The sequence below is a fragment of the Rhipicephalus microplus genome, chromosome 4 (assembly GCF_043290135.1).
Source record: "Rhipicephalus microplus isolate Deutch F79 chromosome 4, USDA_Rmic, whole genome shotgun sequence".
Taxonomy (NCBI): Eukaryota; Metazoa; Arthropoda; class Arachnida; order Ixodida; family Ixodidae; genus Rhipicephalus; species Rhipicephalus microplus.
This window is the reverse complement of record NC_134703.1, coordinates 125,809,800-125,832,009: the sequence shown is the minus strand read 5'-3', so window position 1 is coordinate 125,832,009 and position 22,210 is coordinate 125,809,800. Positions and strand designations below refer to the sequence as shown.

The window sequence follows — 22,210 nt, the reverse complement described above, 5'->3', positions numbered from 1 at the left end:
TACCGCATCCAACATGAACAGCAACTCAACACTAGAGATGGGCTAATATAATAAATGTTATCTTCATACTGAACCAATAAAGCCCTACAAAAATAAATGTGAAAAACTTATGTTCCAGTCCTTGTAGCTCCGCAGCGGACATGAGAACCACAAAGAAATTTAGATGAGCTCACCGCACCATTGCTAGGCAATTAAGTAAAACCTTTTTAGCCCTCTGACTAGCCTGTGTAACGCTGTCCCCCAGTAAGAACTTGCCGCGTGCCGCAAATGTTGGTGCAGTGCCAAGTAGGTGACGCAGATGCTGCACGTTGACGTCACGCTCCACTCGCAGTGTGCGCTGACGTCACTATCTCCCTCGCCTGCCGTGCACTCGCCGTTGCACCCGCAGCTGCTGCGATCACCACTCACTACACCACCAACTCGTCGGTTCACGTGCAATAAACCAGACGCGCGCCTAACGTATGCGTTGAAACATGTCTTACGTGTCACTTACAAGACCTATGCCAGCCATCGCTTCAAATGAATTTTTCAGTGCTTACCGCAGCACCCGCATTTGCGCCGTTCAACCCGTGACGCCACCCGTGTGCAATGCTGCTTTGCATCTCATCATGGATCCCTTCGAGGAGATGGTCTAATTTTTTCATTACGATAGGAATTACATGAATTCTCTACAAGTTTTCGCCGTCGTCACCATGTTTCACGTAAACTACATGTTGGTAACATTTCCCCGCCCTGCATGTTCTACCCACGAAATGGCGCAAGCTGAGGTGATCAGGGCTGCTTAAGCAGTGATTGAACAAGACGGCTGGTCTCCGTCGCTAGGAGGGCACACGCGTTTGCATCCCACTGCATGTTAGAACTGCCGTCGAATGCTCAAGCAGAGAGAAAACATGCCACCGATCGTGAACAAGCATAAAATGACACTGGAGAAAGGCGAGTCGTTCGAGCAGCAGCTGTGAACTTCATATCTATAGGCACAGTTGTGATAGCTGGCGCACCCGCGATCAGCAAGATCAGCTCGTAAACCATTCAATGTGGTGCGCTCTCATAAGAAAGAGATTGTGATAAGAGCATTTCTCCCTGGTGCGGCAGTACTTATTTTCTTACACAAACGTTTTGTAGTGTGTCGCAATGTTGGATCCAAAACATTTAGCTGTCAGCCTTCGTATTGGCACAGGGGTCGTGATGTTGACAATAAATACAGTAACCGTGGTTTTCACAAGTGAACTACTCATTTGAGGGACCTGTGCCCGGAAAACGAAACATTGCTACAGCAATACCGTATTTACTCGCGTAATCCTCGCACTTGCATAAATCTCGCACCGCCCACATCGCCTGAAAAAAATACGTTTTTTTTTCCTCGAGTAATTATCGCACTCCCGAAAACTGCTGCAATAATGTCGTCTGCTCATTCTAGCCACTTATGATAATAGTGCACGCCATCTCTTAACCGTTAAGCGTACTATATTGCACGGAGATTCAATCCAATCTAAGCCAAGCCAAAGTGGCAAGTGCGTGTTGCGGTGTGCTTTGTATGTTGTGTCGGTAATCTTGTCACGTTACGAGGCGATACTGAAACTACACGGCTGCTTTTAAGTTGAAAGTGATAGATCATGCACTAAACAACGAAAACAGGGCCGCCGGTAGGCCCTTCGGAGTCTACGAGTTTTGTGTTCGCTACTGGTGACGGTAGCTAAAAGCCACCAAGACGCGTTGGGCCTGCCGTGTGCCTAAAACTGAAATTAATGGTAAACTTTATTTCTTCAGAAGAAAACTGCGGACGATTCTGTTAAATAGCCATCAGCCCAATACTGACGTCCTATGCTTACCTTTTGAGGGCTCCTGTTAAGCGATGAATGCTACCGCTACGCCCGCAACGCCCACAAGCTTTGCATATGGTATTCTAATTCTCAACTATTTGCTAGCACTTTTTGTATCTCAAATAAATCTTGCCTTGTGTTGAACCTGTGCTTTTATTGTTGAGGTTTAATTAGTACTTCTCAAAGCTTGCTGTTAGTTGCTGGTGTGAGAATCCCGATTTGCGGCCACTTCGTTTTCTTTTTCGCTCTGTACGTTTTTGTGGAAAGTTTTCCCCCCGTAATTCTCGCACCCCCAACTTTGCCGCCAAAAAAAGTGCGAGGATTATGTGAGTAAATACGGTACACATCGTAGACTGATAGCAACGAACAAGAGCGCCGGCCGTCAATAATCTGCCAAACAGATAAGTGCGTCGGCATTTATACATTTGTCACCGAAGATTCAAGAGTTATCGCTAGTGGGTAAGTTATAGAAAAAACTCTAATCGTTGAGCATGTAATCTCATTGGAAGGCACTAAGATTATCTGGTTAGTCCACACTCATTCGGGCATAGTTTGCACAAGGCAGCGTTACACGTGTAATGATGTGATAACAAAAATAGAAAGAAAGAAGCGCATACGGCATTGCCATTACAACATTACAAATTGTTGCTATTCCAGTCATCGCTTCGTTAGTGACACTAATTTTTATTTTTTTCAGTTTATATGGCGAAAAACTCGCCGCAACGTTGCCGAGCAACAGCCGAGCGCGTGTTATGCTTGGCAACGATGCGGCGAGTTTTTTTGCAACACCACTGCCGTCGTTATAGTTTGCCTACCAGCTTTGCTGTTAGAACATACAGTAGACTCTCAGTACGGAGCCCCACCGTGGTGGTTTAGTGGCTAAGGCACTCGGCTGCTGACCCACAGGTCGCGGGTTCGAATCCCGGCTGCGGCGGCTTTATTTCCGATAAAGGCGAAAATGTTGTAGGCTCGTGTGCTCAGATTTGGGTGCACCTTAAAGAACCCAAGATGGTCGAAATTTCCGGAGCCCTCCACTACGGCGTCTCTCATAATCATATGGCGGTTCTGGGACGTTAAACCACACATATCAATCAAGACTCTCAGCACGGAAATGGAACTAATGCTTAAGCGGAATTAATGCTTGAACGTAACTATTGTCTCTCCAATGCTTGTTTTTGGGCTTGTACTCTGCGACCATGTTCACCTCTCAGTAAACGAAACTCCTGTAAAATGGAGCATTTTTTTTCCAATCCCTTCAGGTTCCGTTTACTGAGAGTCTACTGTATATAAAGTTGCAGAATGAGGTATGCACACAAATGCCACCTTTACAAGAATCATCCACTCTGTTCATGTGGCGCAAGATTCATGCATGAACCGAAATATGACGTTTGATATGGACCCGGAATTTTGGAACCGGTTGTATCCTTTGTGTAGCCCACATGTTTTGCACGGTCGATGATATAACAACGAAATTTGGTGTTGGATGTGCAAATTGCCATTTAGGAACAGCTTGGCGCTACAGGTCAGACTGGCGCAGCACTTCCACCCCTGCGATACGATTTAATGCAAGGTGAACCGGCTATTTCACAGGCCTCACAATGCAGAAGTTCAGCTGTATGATAATCACAAACCTGACTATCCCAACTACTTCAGTCGATTCGGAAGCACTTACTTTCACTGCTGAGGTTGTTTGCCGTGATGGAGGACTCCTCAGCAGGAGCAGGCGCAGCCGAAGTTGGAGATGGAAGAGCGAGCAGGCCCGGCTGCGGCAGCTCGAGTACCCTCGGCAATTCTGGGCGTTGCTTCTTTGCCTGGTTCCAGTGGAAGCAGTAGCAACACCGGAATGCTGCAATTGAGCGAGAAGCAAGGCGTATTACCAGACGCAGACACAGTGTGAGTGATGCTTTTATTTATGAACATCATGAAAAGAAAGACAACCATCCGTCTCTAGTGGAAGGCCACAGCGAATTCCATATGGTAATGTTGGAAGGTTTAATTAGCATCAAACAATCTGAATGTATTTAGCGTTTCACTTTATAGTCCCTTTATTTTGTAGAAAGTTTCTTATAGTTGCAACATCAGCAAAACTATTTAGGTTAGGTTAAGTTTCTGTATCTCTTCAGAAAATTGGATTGAAAGTAGTACCCGATGTTATATTATAAACTTATGTCTCTTTAGGCCAGTTCTGGCATAACTCTCGTAGGATTTCGGGCACTAGTAACACCGTTGTTACGTTGCAGCTGTAGGAACATTCCTGTATGATGTATTATGAACTGGCACTCTCAGCTGTGTCAAGTGCAAAGTGGCCATATTGAGCTGTCTCAGGCGGAAGTGGCCATGGAAAGTGTCCATGTTGACGTTTGGCATCGCTGAGCCTGGGCGACTCAGAGATTACTGTATATGTATACTGGTGTAAAAGCCGCAACACCTGCTTCAGAAGGGGAAATTTCAAAAAAAAATTTAAGGAGTGCTGCCAAAAAGGTGTAGCAAGTTTTATTAATGGCACTGCCAGTTTTCCTGCGTCAGTCGACTGCGCCGTTGTGCTCAGTGACAGACCGCTACATTATTGCATTGTGTGGCGCCTCGTTGGCATCGAGTTGATATATTTTTGTCAAATCAGTGTCATCAGTGTTTTGTTTCAGCGAGCACAGGTGAGGGATGATGAGCCAGCATTAGAAATCGTTCACTGCAGGATTTAAATTGCTAGTCATTGTATATGCCAAAAATCACGCCAAGCGTGAAGCTGGATGCAGGTACGATATAGATTTGAGGCGCGTGCATTACTGGATCAAGCAGAAATATGCCCTTCCTGCTACCAATGGAAGCCGAAAAGCCTTCCACGGGAACAAGTGTGAATAGCCAGAACTCGAAGGCGAACTTGCGAAATATGTCATCAACACTCGTAGGAATGGCTACGCCGCATTGACTGACATAACACACACGAAAGTCCTGAACGTGATACCCCAGGCACAATTCAAGGCAAGCCGAGATTGGGCTATGCAGTTTATGAACTGTAACCAGCTCTCAATCCACCCCCAAACGACGATTTGTCAAAGGCTTACAAGAGAGTATGAAAGCCATGTAAAAAAATTACATCGCTTTGTAAATAGTTTTACAAGGAAACATGAACACAACCTCTCTCAAATTGGGAATGCAGACCATACTCTTGTGTTGTTCGATACACCAGAAAGCATCACAGTGGACTTAAAAGGCACGACAAGTGTGCCCGTGTGCACGCCAGACACAGAACATCATGGCAGACTGCAGAAAACTTCCCCCGTATGTCGTGTTTAAGAGATCATCATACGTGCCCTGTAAAAGGGTTCGGTGGGCAAGAAAGTTGTCATTGACTGGGTGAAGACCATCTGGGCAAACGGACCTGGAAGCCTAATAGAGCAGAAGGCCCTCCTTGTTCTGGACAGTTTCGGAGGGCCATTGGATGGACCACATAGAGAACCGACTCACCACAACTGGTACGGATTTGGCCGTTATTTTTGAAGTACTGACGACTGTGCTGCAGCCACGCCCCGCCGCGGTGGTCTAGTGGCTAAGGTACTCGGCTGCTGACCCGCAGGTCGCGGGTTCAAATCCCGGCTGCGGCGGCTGCATTTCCGATGGAGGCGGAAATGTCGTAGGCCCGTGTGCTCAGATTTGGGTGCACGTTAAAGAACCCCAGGTGGTCAAAATTTCCGGAGCCCTCCACTACGGCGTCTCTCATAATCATATGGTGGTTTTGGGACGTTAAACCCCACAAATCAATCAATCAATCAATCAATCAATCAATGTGCTGCAGCCGCTCGATGACTGCGTTAATTGTTTGTTCAAAGCGTAATTTTGCCAATGCTACAGCCATCATAACATGCCTACATAACGGCTGAAGCGGGCATCGAGCAAACAAGTGTGTGTATTTTGAGTGCGTGGAGTGCCGCGTCACTTGGAGTAGTTACGAAATATTCAGGGTGACTGGAATCTGACTGCATGAGCAGCACTAATGATGACCATCTCTGGGAGGACGCGGACACCGAGGCAAGCGCTTCCGAGAATGAAGACAATGATAGTGAAATGGAATCTTAATAAAAACATTCCTGGCAGGTCATTTGTGATTCTTACACTCTGCTAATTTTGCGAAAATGACACAGACCTTTAGCGAGCTGTCAGCAGCCTGATTCGTGTAAGTGCTGTGCCAAGTTAAAATTTCTAAAAAGTGCGGCCCTTGATACGGTAGCCACTGTTACGAAGGCGCGACGCCAACACGGTCCTGAAGGCGCCACTGCTCCGAACCACGTCGCCAAGGTCACCAGCCGTTTGATAGGGTGTGTTACTCAGCTCGCGACAGCTTCTGCGCAGAGCTGATAGACGAGCGGACGAGACGGCGGTGAGTTAAGGCAAGGTTTATGTACAGCACAGAAATAGAGGCATTACATATTCGGCGCTGGGGTCGACAGCTTAGGGACTCGAAGAGCCGAGATGTCTTCTCTCACACGCCTACGTCGGCTTCTCTCTACACATAGGTCAACTGCTGGCGACGCGCCGCTAGGCTTTTTTTTTATAGGTACCGGGTAAATCTTTCGCGTCACCAACGTTCAACCAAAAGCGCCTTCTGGCCGCGATGTCAGAACCCTCCAATGGGGACCCGCCACTGGGTTGCGTCGTGATCATCACATCTGGAGCCGCTGCGCTTGGTTGCACCCAAGGACGAGTTATGTTGCTACGCATTGCGTAAGACTCGCCAGACTGGAAGGCGCCGATTGCTTCATCAGGCTCATGGGCTGAGGTACCTTGCTGTGCGTTGCGTAAGACAGACCGGCATCACCGCTTGATGATGTCATTGAGTTGATCGCATCAGGCGGACTCAATCGCTGGCCTTGACACAGATTACCTTTGCAAAGGCATTGACGCTCGGTGTGGACTACCAGGCGTAACAGCAACCCTGCCGCCAGACAATGCGCCGGAAAGACGAGCTGCTTCCACGTGGCTCGGATGTCAGGCGCGTTCTTTCGCCAGGTCCCTCCAGGTTCGCCTCCACGGCCATGGGGAGAATGCAGCTCCAGACTCCATTCCGGGAACACAACCCATTCTTGAGGACGGATCCCAGCTCCACTGGCTTGTCGCCACAACTTGTCGGCCAGCTTCACTCGTCTCTTCTGACGATCTTTGGTCTCAGCACTTGTCGATGGTTCTGCAACTTGTCAAGAATGGTTCGACAACACACGACACACGACACAAGCAAGTGCCCTAGGTCACCAGACAAAGTATAGTACAACACATACCTATAGCTACGTGTCCAACGGAATTTCGTTCCCTCTACATCTAGAAGCACATGTGGGACACAAGACTCTTAAAATAAGAACTCAATTTTTTTACATATACAACAACGTAACGAAATAGAATAGAACATAAAGTTGGCCCCTTGAGATCACTCTGGACGAGAGCGCTCAGCTAAGGCGGTGATCAGGACAAAATTTTGCCCCGAATCTCCAGCGAGATACCGAAAGGAGGAGAAGGTACTAGCTAAAACGCTTGGCTCAGTGCATCTGCATTAACGTTTAGCTTTCCTTTTTTTGTAGCGAACGTCAAAGTTGTGCTGTTGGAGTATCATGCTCCACCTCAGTAACCGGCCACTTTAAGGCGACGATACCTGTGCGGTGCCAAGAGCTGCTCATACTTGTGACGCACATCTGTGTAACTACAATATGGGAGTCCTGATTTCTCATAAAAAGAAACATTCCTTTTTTTGGTTTTGAGTTTACGCTTTTCATAAGCGCTTTAATCGAGGGGTCCTCACACTGCTCTCAAATGAGCGTTTTTCAATCATCCCTTGACAGCTCACTCCAACTTTTTGCTACAGGCGAGAGTGTTTCACCCCTCTCGCTCTGACTCAATGGCGCCATGTCGTCTCCTCCGCCGACAGAGACTGCGCCAGTCACTTCGGCGAAGGGCCGCTTGAGTGACTGCTCAAATGACTCACACGGAAAATTTCCCGTCTGAGGTTCCGTCGACTCGCCGCCAAGGTCACACAGATCAGCAGCTTTAGCACTTGATGCTTCACCACATTGAACAAGATCAAGTTCCTGCGAAAGCTTCCGTGCTAGCGATCACGTGAGGACCATGAACGCTAAGTTGGAGAAGAACGATGTACCCTGTTCTTTGAGAAGCTGCTCCGAGTTATTAGAAAAAAGATAATGAAAATGACGGGAAGCGCAGCAGACACAGCTCATTCGGTTAGAAGCTTACCGAACGGGCCTTCAATGACAACCGTAGCGATTGGTAAGCAAGCACTCTGCTCCTCGGCGACTTGTCTGATCCATGCGCATTCTCCTGTAAAGTCATCTGGAGACACCAACAAAGGATGGACAACGTCTATGGTTGCCGCTGAGTCTCAAAGTGCTCGACACGTTTTCCCATTCACACTAATTTTTTGGAGGTACGGCTCTAACAACTGCATGCTCTTTTCCGATTCTCGAATTGTTGCTGAAGCAATCTTTTGCTTACAGTTTATCGCGATGTGCCCTTCCTTTTTGCAGTTGTAACAGATTGGCGGCTTCCGTGATTTAAACGCCTGTGTGGTATCAGTGCGTTGTTTAGGAACCTCACTCGATTTCTCAGCTTCCGTTTGCCCTTCCCCTACAGTGTCCTTCGTAAGAGACTGGTCCTTCCTGAAATTACAGTGCGAAGTGGGTTTCCGTTGATCAGTTTTCTTTGAAAAGCCCTCTTTACTTCCATCCTTTTCAACGTGCACTGCCCTACTATGCAACTTTTGGTGAGTGTAATACTCCTCAGCTAACTCTGCTGCCTTGTTTAGCTGTACTTCGCCAAGCTTGTCCTGCAGCCAAAGCTTGACATCCTCCTCGATGCAGTGGTAGAATTGCTCCAATGCAATGCGTTCTACCACTTTATCGCGATCCTCATACACACCTTCACCCTTGAGCCATTCAATTAAATCGGCTTTAAGATGAAACCAGTCAACATGTGACTCATTCCCCTTTTTAGCATACAGGAACCTTTACCTGAAATCCTCGGGTGACAACTTATAACGTCTCAAGAGCACTTCCTTAACCTCGTCATAGCTCTCGAACGCTTCCCTCGACAAGCACGTTATCACGTCGGATGCTTTGCCGGAAAGAAGAGCTATCAGGTTCTGCGCCCAAAGGGACCGCTCGAAAGCGTTTCGCTCACAGACATGTTCAAACTTTACGAGATACTTTGCCACGTCCTCGCCTACTACGAATGGTGGCAGTTGGTCCCGAATTTTATGACTGCTGACCTGAACTGTCGCAGAAGCTACACTAGGCACCTGCGAACACTGTAGGATTGCCAACTCTATTCATTTCAACTCGAGGCGCTACTGTCTCACGGCCTCCTCACGCTCGCGACGTTCACGCCTTTCAGCTTCTTCATGTTTGCGAACTTCTCGCCTTTCAGCTTCTTCGGGTTCGCGAACTTCTACTTCTCGTCTTTCAGCCTCCTCGCGGCGTGCTTTGATATCCGCCCAGGCCTCATCGACTTCCTCAGCCGACACTCCTTCATCCTTCATGATCTCAAGGATTGCTTGCTTTCGTTTCGCACGGCCCAAAGTAAGGCCAAGTTCCTCACAAATTTCAATGAGTTCCTTCACTTTAAGGTTCTTCATCGTTCACATTGGCCTCTTGCTGTTTGCCCCTGTTAAGAATCTACTTGCTGTACCTACTATAAGTCTATTAGCAAGATGCGCAAGCAATTTTCGAACACTGTTGTGTTTGCACCCTCCACGTTAACTTTGGATTCAAAGCGCTCTGACGTGGCTTGAAATGATCAAAGCTCACTCTAATGCTTCACACAGCGCTTCTCTAAACTACTATTACCTCTGCTAGAGTAGTCTGGTGAACTGAGAGGAAAACATCAGGCACTCACCGCATCGATGTCGCTGACGCCGGCTGATCCCGCAGCAGCCATACACTGTTACAAAGCGCGCCGCCGCCGAAGTTATGAAAAGCGCCGCGAAACTCGCCTCTGCCAAGGACACCGGCCGCGCTGACGGCGAAAGGGGCTCGAAGCAACGAGATGTCTTCTCTTGCACGCATACGTCGGCTTCTCTCTGACGCATAGGTCAACTGCTGGCGACGCACCGCTTGGCTTTTTTTTTATAGGCACCGGGTGGATATTTTGCGTCACCAACGTCCAACCAGAAGTGCCGCTGGCCATGATGTCAGAACCCTCCAATGGGGACCCGCCACTGGGCTGCGTCGTGATTATCAAATCCGGAGCCGCTGCGCTTGGTTGCACCCAAAAACGAGTTATGTTGCCACGCATTGTGTAAAACTCGCCAGACTAGAAGGCGCTGATTGCTTCATCGGGTTCGTAGGCTGAGGGAGCTTGCTGGGCGTTACCGTATTTACTCGATTCTACCGCGCCCTCGATTGTAACGCGCACCCGATTTCCACCGCGAAAAAAAAAAAAAAGTAAGACATCGATTGCAACGCGCACCCATTTTTCTCGCTGGCCCGCACGATCACACCACTCGAAAAAACGACTCTTTTCGGGAGCGTCTTCCATTTAAATATGAGGTACGGGCGAAGCTTGTGCCCATCTGACGTGTAACAGAGCATTGTCGTCACTGTAGTTTTACCGTGGACCGATGTCAGCACGCGAACTTGCTTCGCCTCCTCCTTCTCGATGGTTGTGGTGCCAGGCATGTCGAAGTAAAGAGGCGTCTGATCGGCATTCCCGATTTGCCCAAGCAGGTAGCCGTTGTTGCGCCGCAAGTTTAGGACGAACCTCTGAAAACTGTGAAGCTTTTCATTGTACTCCTCCGCAAAAGTTTTCGCATATGCATGTTCCCCTTCGGAGGGAAAAGCCTTTCCTCTTCATAAAGTTAGTTAGCCAGCACCTGCTCGCTTTAAACTGGCTCCGCATTAGACCTTTTTCTAAGACTAATTGCATAGCTTGCACTTGAAGCAGGTCTGTCGTCACGGGCCGCTGTGCCGCTCGCTGCTCAAGCACATACTCGCCGAGCAGCTCTTTAATTTGCGCAAACCAACCCTGCTGTGGTCCACTGAAGCCTTTGCGTGAATCTTTGCTGTCGACAATCTTCTGCTTTTGTTTCCGCCGGTCCCGCACGCACGTTTCGGGAACTCCGAACGACCGCGATGCGGCCTGATTTCCGTCCGTTTCTGCACACGCGATGACTTTTCTTTTAAAAGCGGCATCGTGGTGCACTCGAGTTGTTGGAGTCGGCCCTTCCACGCCGTCGATGCTAATGCACTACTAGATGACGAACTCCTCAGCACACGTACGAAGTGCCGCACATGGGAAACACATAGGCAGAAATGGCCGACGTGCCATGCCGACGCACGTAGGGTTTGCCGATGGCAATAGATTGACCGTAATTTTTTCGTTCGTACTCGATTCTAACGCGCATGCGATTTATGAACTCGCTTAACCGGAAAAAAGGTGCGCGTTATATTCGAGTAATTAGGGTATGTAAGACAGACCGGCGCCGCTGCTTGATCACCTCGTTGAGTTGATCACGTCAGGCGGGCTCAATTGCTGGCCTTGACACAGATTGCATTTGCAAAGGCATTGACGTTCGGTGTGGACTCCGAGGCATAACCCCACATAATGTCTTGTAAACATCACTCGTGACATGTTTCCAGTTCATGCCAGCAATCACGTGGACCCAGAGATTTGTATCAGCTATTTAAACATAAAAGCTTTCATTGGGAGAACATTGTTTGGGGTTCTACATTCATCACATTTTGCCTATTATACCTGCATTAAGGGTACAACTTTGGGCAATTTCGTATTGCATATTTAAAAGAACGGTAGCAATCAAAAACAAGGACGCAGAAAAAAAGAAGTTCAGCGCCTATGTTTTCACTTCTCTTTGCGTCCTTGTTTTTTTTCGATCTGCCGTTAACTTTTGAATATATCTGCATGCTCAATTAAAAAGTAGCATCAACAATAAACAATTTCCTTGGCATTTTCCTCCGTGCTGTTGTTTTCTTTATGAGGCTGATTAATGAAAATTAAGTACTCAAGCTGCTTAAGAAGCAGAAACGGCTGACCGCACTTACCCAGATACTCGTACTCTTCCTTGAGAGCCATCCCATTATGCGAGAAGCAGCGGGTGCAGATGAGCGCGTACCGGTTGTTGGGGCCTTCTCCCACGATGAAGTCGATGACTCGATCGAAAGCCGTCCTCTCCCGGGGAAGAATTGGCCGGGGCAGGGCAGGCATTGGCAATGGGCCTGAATTTGTGCAACGCCATGCCGGCATTAACTCTCATACAAAAGAAGACACGATCCTAAAAATAGGATGCAGGGTCAGTGCAATCCCATTAGTTCAAACTCGTAAAAACACAGAAAGAATGATTGGTTATGGCACTGTTAAAAAGACACCATAGCGAATATTCATTTCTCTTATACTACAGTCGAATCTCGATAACTCGAACTCGGAGGGGCCCGAAAATTTGTTCGAATCAAAAGAAGTTCGAATTAATGAAAGCTAAATAAACAGAGGGCTCTACATGCAGTGGCGCATGTACGTTGAGCTAACACACGAGGGGGAAGTTTCAGAATACTTACACTTATTCACAAATCACAGGACATCCGTCATTAATTGAAGTAATCGGTGATGCGTGTCTGCACATGTTTGCCTTGCAGCGAGTCGATCAATTTCGCACTCATCTTGCAAAGCATTTCTAGTTCGGCTTCAGCATTCTCCTGGCAAGAGAAGTATCGCGCAGAAATGTCCAGCGCCGACACTTTTCAAAGACGACGACAACGACGACTGCATAGCGGAGCCGCAGCATGGCCAGCACGTGATGAGAAAGGAGCGTCTCCATGCGGAGAGGTGTTGCAGCTTGGGCTAGTTGTTATGACATGACGATAGTTATAGCGCAAGAACAGAACGATGCCACAGAGACAAGAAGGTCCTTCGTGTCCTTCTTGTCTCTTTGTCGTCGTTCTGTTCTCGCACTATAACTATCGCCACGTGTAGAAAAGCAGATCGGCATTTGAGAGAAAACCAAGACTCCACGGCAGCTTTTATATTTCTTTTTTTGCTCTCTTCGCGAGCGTCATCGTAAGGAGAAGGGTTACGTGGTAGGGACGGGAAAGGGGGAAGCATAGCTCTGGCGCGTGAGAGACCCCCCCCCTCAAGGCGCAGAGCCGTGCTCCCGCAAGGGGCAAGGGCTGCAGAAGATAGGCACTGCTCTGTGCTCCCGACCGGGCTGCAGAAATTAGGTGCCTTTCTCCTCTTCTAACCACTACCACCACCCACCCCAGAGGATAGTGCCTTTTTCCTTTCCTTCAATCACACATTCATTCAACCCCGCGACAGCTTTTTTTTTTTTTTTTCCTCTCTCTCTTCACACACGGTGTTGGAAAGAGAAGGGTCTTTACGTGGCGGGGATGGAAAAGGGAGAAGCGTGACACAAGCGCGTCGCAGATCGGCATTTGAGAGAGAGCAAACATTCCACCGCAGCCTTTTCTTCCCTTTTCCTTTCCTTTGCGCGCAGCGTTGAGGGGTCGCAGGTGTCGCCAAGGGATTGGGCGGGGTGCTGAGAGCATTTTCGGAGCGCAGTATGTTCGAATTAACCGTCGCTAGTGCTTGCGCGTTCGAATTACCGTGCGTTTTCGCCTATTTGAATACACATAGCTTTGACGGGACCTCATCGCGAGTTCGAATTAACCGGAAGTTCGAATTAAGCGTGTTCGAATTCATGAGATTCGACTGTACTTGTATGTCACCCTCCCACAATACAGAAATCAACAGCCTTGCGATAAGAAGCTTGGCAAGCCAGAAAACAGACAAAAACAAAAGAAAGGAAGCAATAGGGCCTGAAGTTCATGCACCAGTTCACCCCGATTATAATTTTGATAGAGTCTTCTAAGGCTAGAAAAATGTTTAGTCAAGTGAAATGATTCAATTTCATATGTTGTGCTCTATGGGAGCCAGACAGTAACTTCAATGAGGTGTAGCATATTTTATTCAGTAAATATGATAATAATACAGAATCCCTACAAAATATGTAAGATTTTCCCAACCTATGGCTGCTCTCGCTTCTAAGCAGAAATAAGAAAAAACAAACTTATTTGTCTTCACTTTCCTTTTCTAGCGAAAATTCAATGATCAAGAAAATGGCGAAGACAGCATACTCAAAGAATGGCCTAGACGTCTAAACTGATTTAGTGTTTCACTTCAGTAACCAAAAAAGTGCACAAAAATAGAAACAAGTGCAATGACAAGCATGTGCACCAACTTCAGGCTCACCTACTTAAAAAAAAGGCATGACCTTAGTAGCACTGCATGATAAATCGCTACGAACTATGTTCACACAACAACTATAGCTAAATCTGTAAAACAGGAAGAAATGTCGCATTTGTCTGCCGAAGTTAAGGATGCAGCACATGCCACACACGACCGATTTCATTTTCCAAATGCACTGCAATGGAACCGCCAGAACTCAAGTGCTCCAATTCCATGACAACATCCAAATTATATGTGATTAGCATGCCTAGCTAGGAAAGCGTCGTTTACACAATAGCCATGATAATATAGCAACATATGGAACAAGAGCATACATGGCTGAGCTCATGTGTTTCATCCTAATAGAGAGAACTGGCGAGAAGTGAGCTGCTTACTTTTTCCTCCTTGAAGTAGTACAACAAATGTTCCTTTTACTCCCAACCTTCGGAACACTGCTCCATCAGAAGGTGTAAGGCTAAATAGCATATCTTCAATTCCTTCACAAGGTTTTGTTCTCATCCATTCTTCAAATGCACATGCAACCCCCTCATATCATTTGATGTGACACAGGATGCAGGTACGATGATGTATCACAGGATGCAAAGGAGTCTCAGGGTATAGAGTAGGAGTGAGAATGAAGGTGTAACGGCCTGCTGGAAACCTTACACGGTGTTTTTTTTTTTTTTCCCAAGATGTCTTTAAATGATAAGCTACTGCAAGAACCTGCGGGGTAACCTCCAAATTGAGTACAAGACATCTTATAATCCGCCGCAAACTGAATCACGAAGCACAGCATTTACCCGCAGAGTAGCACCAGTAAGCCCACCGAATCATATTATAAAACATTCAATGAAATGAATCCTTTACAAATAACATAGCCGCACAGTAATCTCTACTGTACGGATGTCTTACAATAAAAGAACACATGATATTTAATGAGTTTTTCAATTCCTTGAACTGCTTTTGGTGTACCACCAGGAGATACGTTATTTGCAATCACACCACCTGCTTCATGTAAGTGTCATACTTATTCTTTCTCCCCTGAAGTATGCATACTTTAGGCCTGCTGTGAGACAAAAAATGTAGCAGCTCGTCATAACTGGGCTGCTAAGGGAAATTGGACAGGGAACGTTCTTGAATGAAAGAGAGACTACACGACAGATATGAAAGTCAATCACCATTGTCGACCAGCAACGAGGATTGCAGTAGAAATCGCTGTCAATCAGATACTTTCTGCAATTTAATTTTATTGCTATAATAGCACTACCGTTTAGACGCACGTAAGAGCAGCATATTCCTTTCACAATATAAAAGAGGTGCAGATCTCAGATAGAAAAAGAAGGCCACTAGTTCAGATTTCTTCAACAATGAGAAAGGTAGTAAATTCTTTTTTTTTTTTTTTCTCAGTGGTGGGGGGAAAAGCGAGACTTTTGTCCAACATGACACTAATCATCATTAGTACCCCTTCCTCCTTCCTCCTACTCTCAACTGAATGTAATTTAACGTTTCAATTTTCCTGTGATGCCCTTTGCGTAGGTTTTGGTATAGATGCGAAGTTTCGCACGGTGATCTGGCACAGCCGGAATCGCTACAGTACACTCTTAGTAAACAAAACTTGCAGGGACTGGGAAAATATGTTCCATTTAACAGGAGTTCCGTTTACTGAGTCATGAACATGAGTGCAGAATACAAGCCAGAAAACAAGCATTGCAAAGGCAATAGTTCCGTTTAAGCAGTAGTTTTGTTTAACATATGTCTGTTTACTAAGAGTCTACTGTATAATGAAAGCCTCAGAGATACAAGAGGCACAAGCACCGTGGCACTGAGAAAGGCGGATCGATTAAGTCCTCACCGTGTGCCTGTTGCCCATTCCTCGACATGCCCGGTGCAACTACCATCATGCGACGCTCCTCAAAGGGAGCATTGGGCATGGAGGAGGAAGGCATCTTGAGGTTGGAGTGAGGTAGCCGGGCTCCTGGGCGCATGGGGCCCTTCATGGGCTGAGGGGGAATCATGCGCCTCCGCACATCTACGCATGCCAGACAAACATCACGTTAGGTACAAAGACTGTACACATGTGGAATAACTCTCATCCGTTATGCAAATAAGCATTACTCCAGGTGTTATCTGCCGTTAAAGAACTCCGCTAAGTCAGTAGGACGGTAAGCAAACACTCAAGACAAAATGAGGTTGTGGGATTGCAATGGATAGCTCTGTAAAAGGACTAATAAGGGGGGGGGGGGATGAGTTTTTTGACAGTGCCACACATGCGGGAATGCATTGGAGTGATTCAAAAGTTCATTGATTTGCCTAAGCATTCAGTGCCTAGCTTCAAATGATTTACTGACTTTTTTAAGCTGACCAGAGCCAACAAACTAAACGGCTATGAGTTCAACTCAAATTAGTTACGTGTGCATGCCAACTCATACAGAGCTCATACAACAAAAGAGTGATTACTTGAAGATTTATATAACTGATGAATTCTTCAAACGCATCAAAACTAGATGCACAAGCGTGATGAAAATCCATGGACTACCCATCATTTCCAGGGGAACTAAATCTTTTGCAATTTCCTCCCAAGACATGAGCATTATAGTGACCAGCCCCAATGACTATGCCGCTCATGATGCTCAATCCTGACCGTGGCCTTTTTGCTAATGGTGTGGTCATTTGGATTTATGAATAACAGTAATAATTGTTGGGCTTTAACGTCCCAAGACCACCACATGATTATGAGAAATGCCGTAGTGGAGAGCTTGGGAAATTTCGACCACCTGAGGTTCTCTATTGTGTACCTAACTTGAGCACGCGGGCCTCAAGCAGTTCCGCTTGCCTCGAAGGTGCGGCCGCCGTTGCCATTTGGGTCTATAGCATTATGTCGAGAGACAAAACTCCAAGCTCCACAGTGAGCTATAATGCTTGGCTTGCATGTTCTCAGGAGCCTCGATTGAGTAAGCGCCACAAGGCCTCTTTAAGGCATTACGGGTCTGATTATTGTAAGCACACAACTTTCAACGCTTATTTACGTATCTTAGTAAGCTTCCTTTAATGACATTGCACACATACTTTTTACACATGACGGTTAGCTTCGCTGTTATGTCTGTCATGCAATTTGGCCAGTAAGTGTGCAAAACACAGCACCTTTGCTACTACAATGAGTCAGTGACATAGGTATTTCCGACAGCACAGCGAAAACCGCCGGCACCTCTCACCTGCATCCGTGCCAAGCAATGGCTTGACAGTCTTCTCTTCTACTTTCTGAAACAGAAAAAATTATTTTATAATTTGAAGTCAGACAGTAGGTTCAACAGCAACGAAAGCAGCTTTCATGTTAATTAAAAAGATGCTTCCTATAAATGGCCTTCATTCCAATGCGCAACAAATCGATGGCAATAACCCGTATTAGTTGGATAGAAATGCAACATTATCCCCAATTTGTCGAACTCTTGGACAAGTGACACTTCATGGCACAATGACAGTTGACGAGGGTTCAAAAAAGCAACAGTAAAAATAAGAAATTGGCTATAGAGCCTTATTAAGTAATGCCACATATTGTTCAATTTCGCCAAGATATGTTCAGCATGTTTACCAATAACTTGCATCCATTATCAATTTCAGTGATGATAACTGCAGCATAATTGCGCAGTGCAAAATAGATGTGCTGGCACAGAGAAATACCATTCCAAATGTTTATTACAGTTATGCATACAGTTACTCGCATAAGAGAAAGACACCAATAGCATACCAAATAATTCACATTTTCTAATTGCCATACATAAGAAAATGATCATGACCATTAAGGTATCATTTTTTTACCTTTCGAAAGACTACATTACAACACATTTACCAGAAAAGGACAAGGGCTTTATTTAAAGCACTAATTTAATAGAAGAAGAAAGGCCCTAAGAAGGCCAGAGGTCGACCCTTCAATAGAAACTTCCTTGTTAGTAATATCATAGCTTTAGGCTGTCAATAACAAGAAGCTGTAGTCAGGGGTGCACAGCGTTCTTTTTAGGCACCTTTGCTCTACCAGCCTGCTAGAGGCGAACAGTTGCTGTCCATAATGCCAAAATAAATTGAGATGATCATTGTTTATTGCAAGTACTAGGTGCTTTGGATATGCATATATTTGTTATTGTAACGTGAAGGGCGACATTTTATTGCATCCAGAAAGAAAAAATGTCTATTTCAGTATTCAATTGTAACGCAACGATGGACTTTGGGTAGCAAACATTCGAAAAAAGCTTGTGTAATATCCAAATTAATGTAGTAATACAGCAAGTATATAACAGGGAGTGTTATATATGCAGTGATGCAAACTTCAGTAAATTTAGCAGTGTTTGGTGGCCCCACTTTGACATCAACACCAGTGACAGTGTCGATAAAAGAAAGAGAATCACTAGCAAAAGGATGTGTTATCAATTATCATTAGCCAATTTCACCAGTGTTCACTTCTCTTACGTTGTAAACAAATGAAGCTTTAGTGCATAAACTCCATAAACGTTCGCCAAATCTATAGCGACAGCGAGAGAACTGTCAGATTATGGGCTGACTGGGTTGCACTCAGCCATTTCTACACACAGCCGTGTGTCGAGAAACTTGGGCAATACACATCCTGTGATGAAGCTTCCGTAATATTTCATGTGACAAGCGTTGAACACACTGACGGGCGAAACAACTTCCTGCGATTGGTAAAACGGGATGCTTGGCACCGTGCCAGCACCATTGCTTGCAGATGCCCTTACGTTCGGTCACACTAAATATGAGAAATACACAAGATCACACCAAGTATTTTTGGCTGCTTGTGAAATGAAATTCCCCATCTTCTGAGGAACCAAATATTTTGAACTCTCTGTATTCAAGTTCAGGTGGTGTCTGCTGAGTCCAAACTATCACGCCATCGAAGGACATTAGATGCCCCTCATTAACTAACATAGAAAAAGCAACATAAAGTAGCTGAACCTAACGCAACTATTTAATTTTTAAAAGCCAGAACTTTCCAAGAAACGTATTGAAAGCCTGCCCGAGAACAAAACAAGAAAGAGACGGTCCCCACGTTCGGTGACAAAGACAATGCTTGTACTCACGACACTCTTCCTGAGCGTTTCTGGATCGTACTTCTCCAGAATTTCCTTGGCAACTTTGTAGGTCTCGGTCTCCATGACATTGTCAAGCACCGAGCGCTTCTGCTTGATCAGATCTGTGAGCTCTTCGTTCTTCCTTTCGATTTTTCTTCTGAAGTACCACTGAAGAAGCTTTTTGGCAAGTACAATTCTGTGAAAAAAAACAAAAGTACAAAAAGCACAACGCAGCAGGCGTGAGAAACAAAGACGACCTTCACTGTCATCCGAGCAGGTGGGGATTCTTAACATAGGGAGACTACGCACAACATATGTGCATGTATGTACATGCACAGGGTACAAAAATAAATGCTTACAGCACAGCCCTGTTTTCAAACTACGCTCTATTCAGTACTTTGTTAGCAACAACATGAAAGTCACACAATTAATGGACTTGTGGAAATTTCCTAACCTGCTTTTCTCAAAATCTGTGATGCTTTTTATGAAATTTGGAACTTAAGATTTTGCATCATGACATAATGCAAACCTCGGTGTGCAAAAGTGGCAGGAGTACAAAAGAGCCTATACCATTCTATAATAGAATGCAAGCAAGGTTTGAGGCTTGAAATAAACAAAGGGGTCTTTGCATTAAGCAAGATGAAAGATGTTCACAGTCAAATCCCTTTATAAGAAACACTGACGCAGTAGACAAATTACTACAAAAGAGGCCAGTATGCCTACAATGAAATAGGTTATGACAAAAAAGGCATGATGTGCCACCCTGCTTATTAGAAACACATTCTGTAAAAGACAGAAACAGCTCCCCTGTGCATGTCTCTTCTGAAGGGGTTCAACTGTATGTATATTTCATATGAACTAAAGCTTGGCGAAATTGGCCCCTGTCAATTCGAGAAATAGGATAAATCAGGTTCATCCTCTGATCGTAGCAAACATGCATCACTTAACATCGAGTTAAAGCAGTTGAGATGTATTTGGTCATATTCTGGTAAAACTGGACGACCCTCACAGCACACATAGTTCGAGCCACAAATGTGAAATGCACGAAGGTGAAAATGGCATTCGTGTCCAAATGAAACGAAGTGGAGTCTCTTCACTGCGGCTGAAGCCCTAATCGGCAGCAGGGACCTACAGGAATGACAGAAATGTCCAAATGCTCTGTGACTTAATCTGGCTTTCGTAGATGACTTTAGAGAACAACACGGTCAGGACTTATGATTACATTAATGGTGACCACGGTTTTATTATGGCTACTGTCTCCATCCGGCATTGCCAGATCGGAGACAGTACCGCTTTTAAGGAACATGGCAGTGCCCAGAAAACTATCAACATTTTTCTGTACGGTTTTACAAACACTGCGTGCCTCAAGGCTACAAAATTTGGTGCCAGAATTTAAAGCTAAGCAGAACTGAAGGGCAACGGTACTTTAAATTTTTCAATTGGCGTGCATTAAGCACATACTTTCATAACTTTAGCCAACCAAGTACACTAATACGATGCAAAATGTCACAGAAAGTGTGTCACCTTATACCTTATCAGCACTGATGTACTTCTATACAGTACTTACTACGTAGTAGTATTAATTATGTAAAGTTTCCACACAAGCTTTTTGAAAAATTCTGTGCAAACTTTTGGAGGAATTTTGCAAAAGTTTCTGCAAAGTTTCTTTGCAGCCTAATTTTGTGAGCTCGCTGAGAAAAGCTTCTACAGACCGCCTTTCACAGGGTGAGGAGGAGCAATTTAGCAACTCGCACTTTCCTCCTTTCTGTTGTGTGGAAATGGCTCAAAGTGTGCATGCCAGTGTGTGTGCAAAACAGCATGGAGCAAAAGCGCAAGCCAGCGGAATTGCCAGATCGGAGACAGTACCGCCCGCTAAGAAACATGGCAGCGTCCACAAAAACATCGAAAATCTCCTGTAAGGTTTTACAAACACTGCGTACCTCAAGTCTAAAAAATTTGGTGCCAGAATCTAAATCTAAGCAGACTTGAAGACAAGCTCGGCAAGGCATAACACACTTACCCTACAGGAAACAGCACCAGAGGCACGATGCACAACACTTGGCCCTGAAGTGTCTTCGGGAAGTACCACACATAAGTTATAATCATACACAAGATGTAAAATAAACATGAGTATAATATCAACGCCCCCACGAGCCTCTTCTGCTGTCGCTCTGTGCTCAATTTGTACTCATTTATGTTTCGGACTTTCTGCAAGAGAGTTGGAAAGAAACAAACGCTGTTAAGGCAACTCTTCGCTTCATAAACAACACACGGCCAGAGACACGAGAAATGATAGTAATGGCACACTATATTTGTTGCATAACAAATATTGGGCATTTCTGCCCAGCCCATTCTTGCTATCAAAACAATCCCTGTGGAACATTAGCGGTACTTAAAAAGAGGTTGGTTGTATCTCAGATAATCATTCATCTTAGAAATTGTCTCACTAGCAAAGCTTCATAAAATTTAATACTTTCACAGAATAGTAGCAGTAAAGAAACTCCACATATTTAAAACAACTTGCACACAAATTGGGCCCTTTTCTTAGCTTCCCACAATAACATTAATAAAAAAAGTAGCTCCTATGGCTGTACTTTATTAAATTGTGTTAAAAGTGACAAAAATTGAAGTAGAAAAGTACATATGTTACCACTGAAACTTGACGTCAACATAACCTAAAAATTTGTACTGTTATCACAATTTTTTTCTTTAAAGATTCGGCAATCGTACCTTTTCGATGTCGTCTAACAACTCCTTGGTTCCAGGCTTGCTCTGCATGAAAAATGTCAAAATGTGCTTACACTGTCCCCCTCTTGCGTAAAATCAACATCAAAATAACAAAAAATCCTTATGGCCATGATACAATTGATAGAAACCTCATGCTATTCGGGTATACTAAATGTTACACTTTGGTAGACTTTCAGTCCTCTAAGTTGCTTTAAAGGGGTGCTCAGAAACTTAGAACATGCAAGAAATCTCAACCTACAAAACACATGTGAACACACAAGCCAAATATTACTCCACTTTTTACAATAAGGAACCAGAACATCAAAGAATAAATCTGCTCACTATATCAGCATTTAA

The 22,210-nt window shown here is 45.2% G+C and overlaps 1 protein-coding gene across 2 annotated transcripts in view; it reads right to left on the bottom strand.

Annotated features, from left to right (window-relative positions):
* Lnpk (zinc-ribbon metal-binding protein lunapark) overlaps positions 1-22,210 on the bottom strand; it is a 43,766-nt gene that overhangs the window by 18,851 nt on the left and 2,705 nt on the right. For both annotated transcript variants that reach the window (XM_037423416.2, XM_075893636.1), the window contains exons 2-8: positions 21,857-21,898; positions 21,147-21,334; positions 19,136-19,322; positions 17,261-17,306; positions 15,901-16,077; positions 11,873-12,046; positions 3,493-3,666 (exon numbers count right to left, since the gene is read on the bottom strand). In XM_037423416.2, the coding sequence (XP_037279313.2) occupies positions 3,493-3,666; positions 11,873-12,046; positions 15,901-16,077; positions 17,261-17,306; positions 19,136-19,322; positions 21,147-21,334; positions 21,857-21,898 (988 nt within the window). The remainder of the gene's footprint in view (positions 1-3,492; positions 3,667-11,872; positions 12,047-15,900; positions 16,078-17,260; positions 17,307-19,135; positions 19,323-21,146; positions 21,335-21,856; positions 21,899-22,210) is intronic.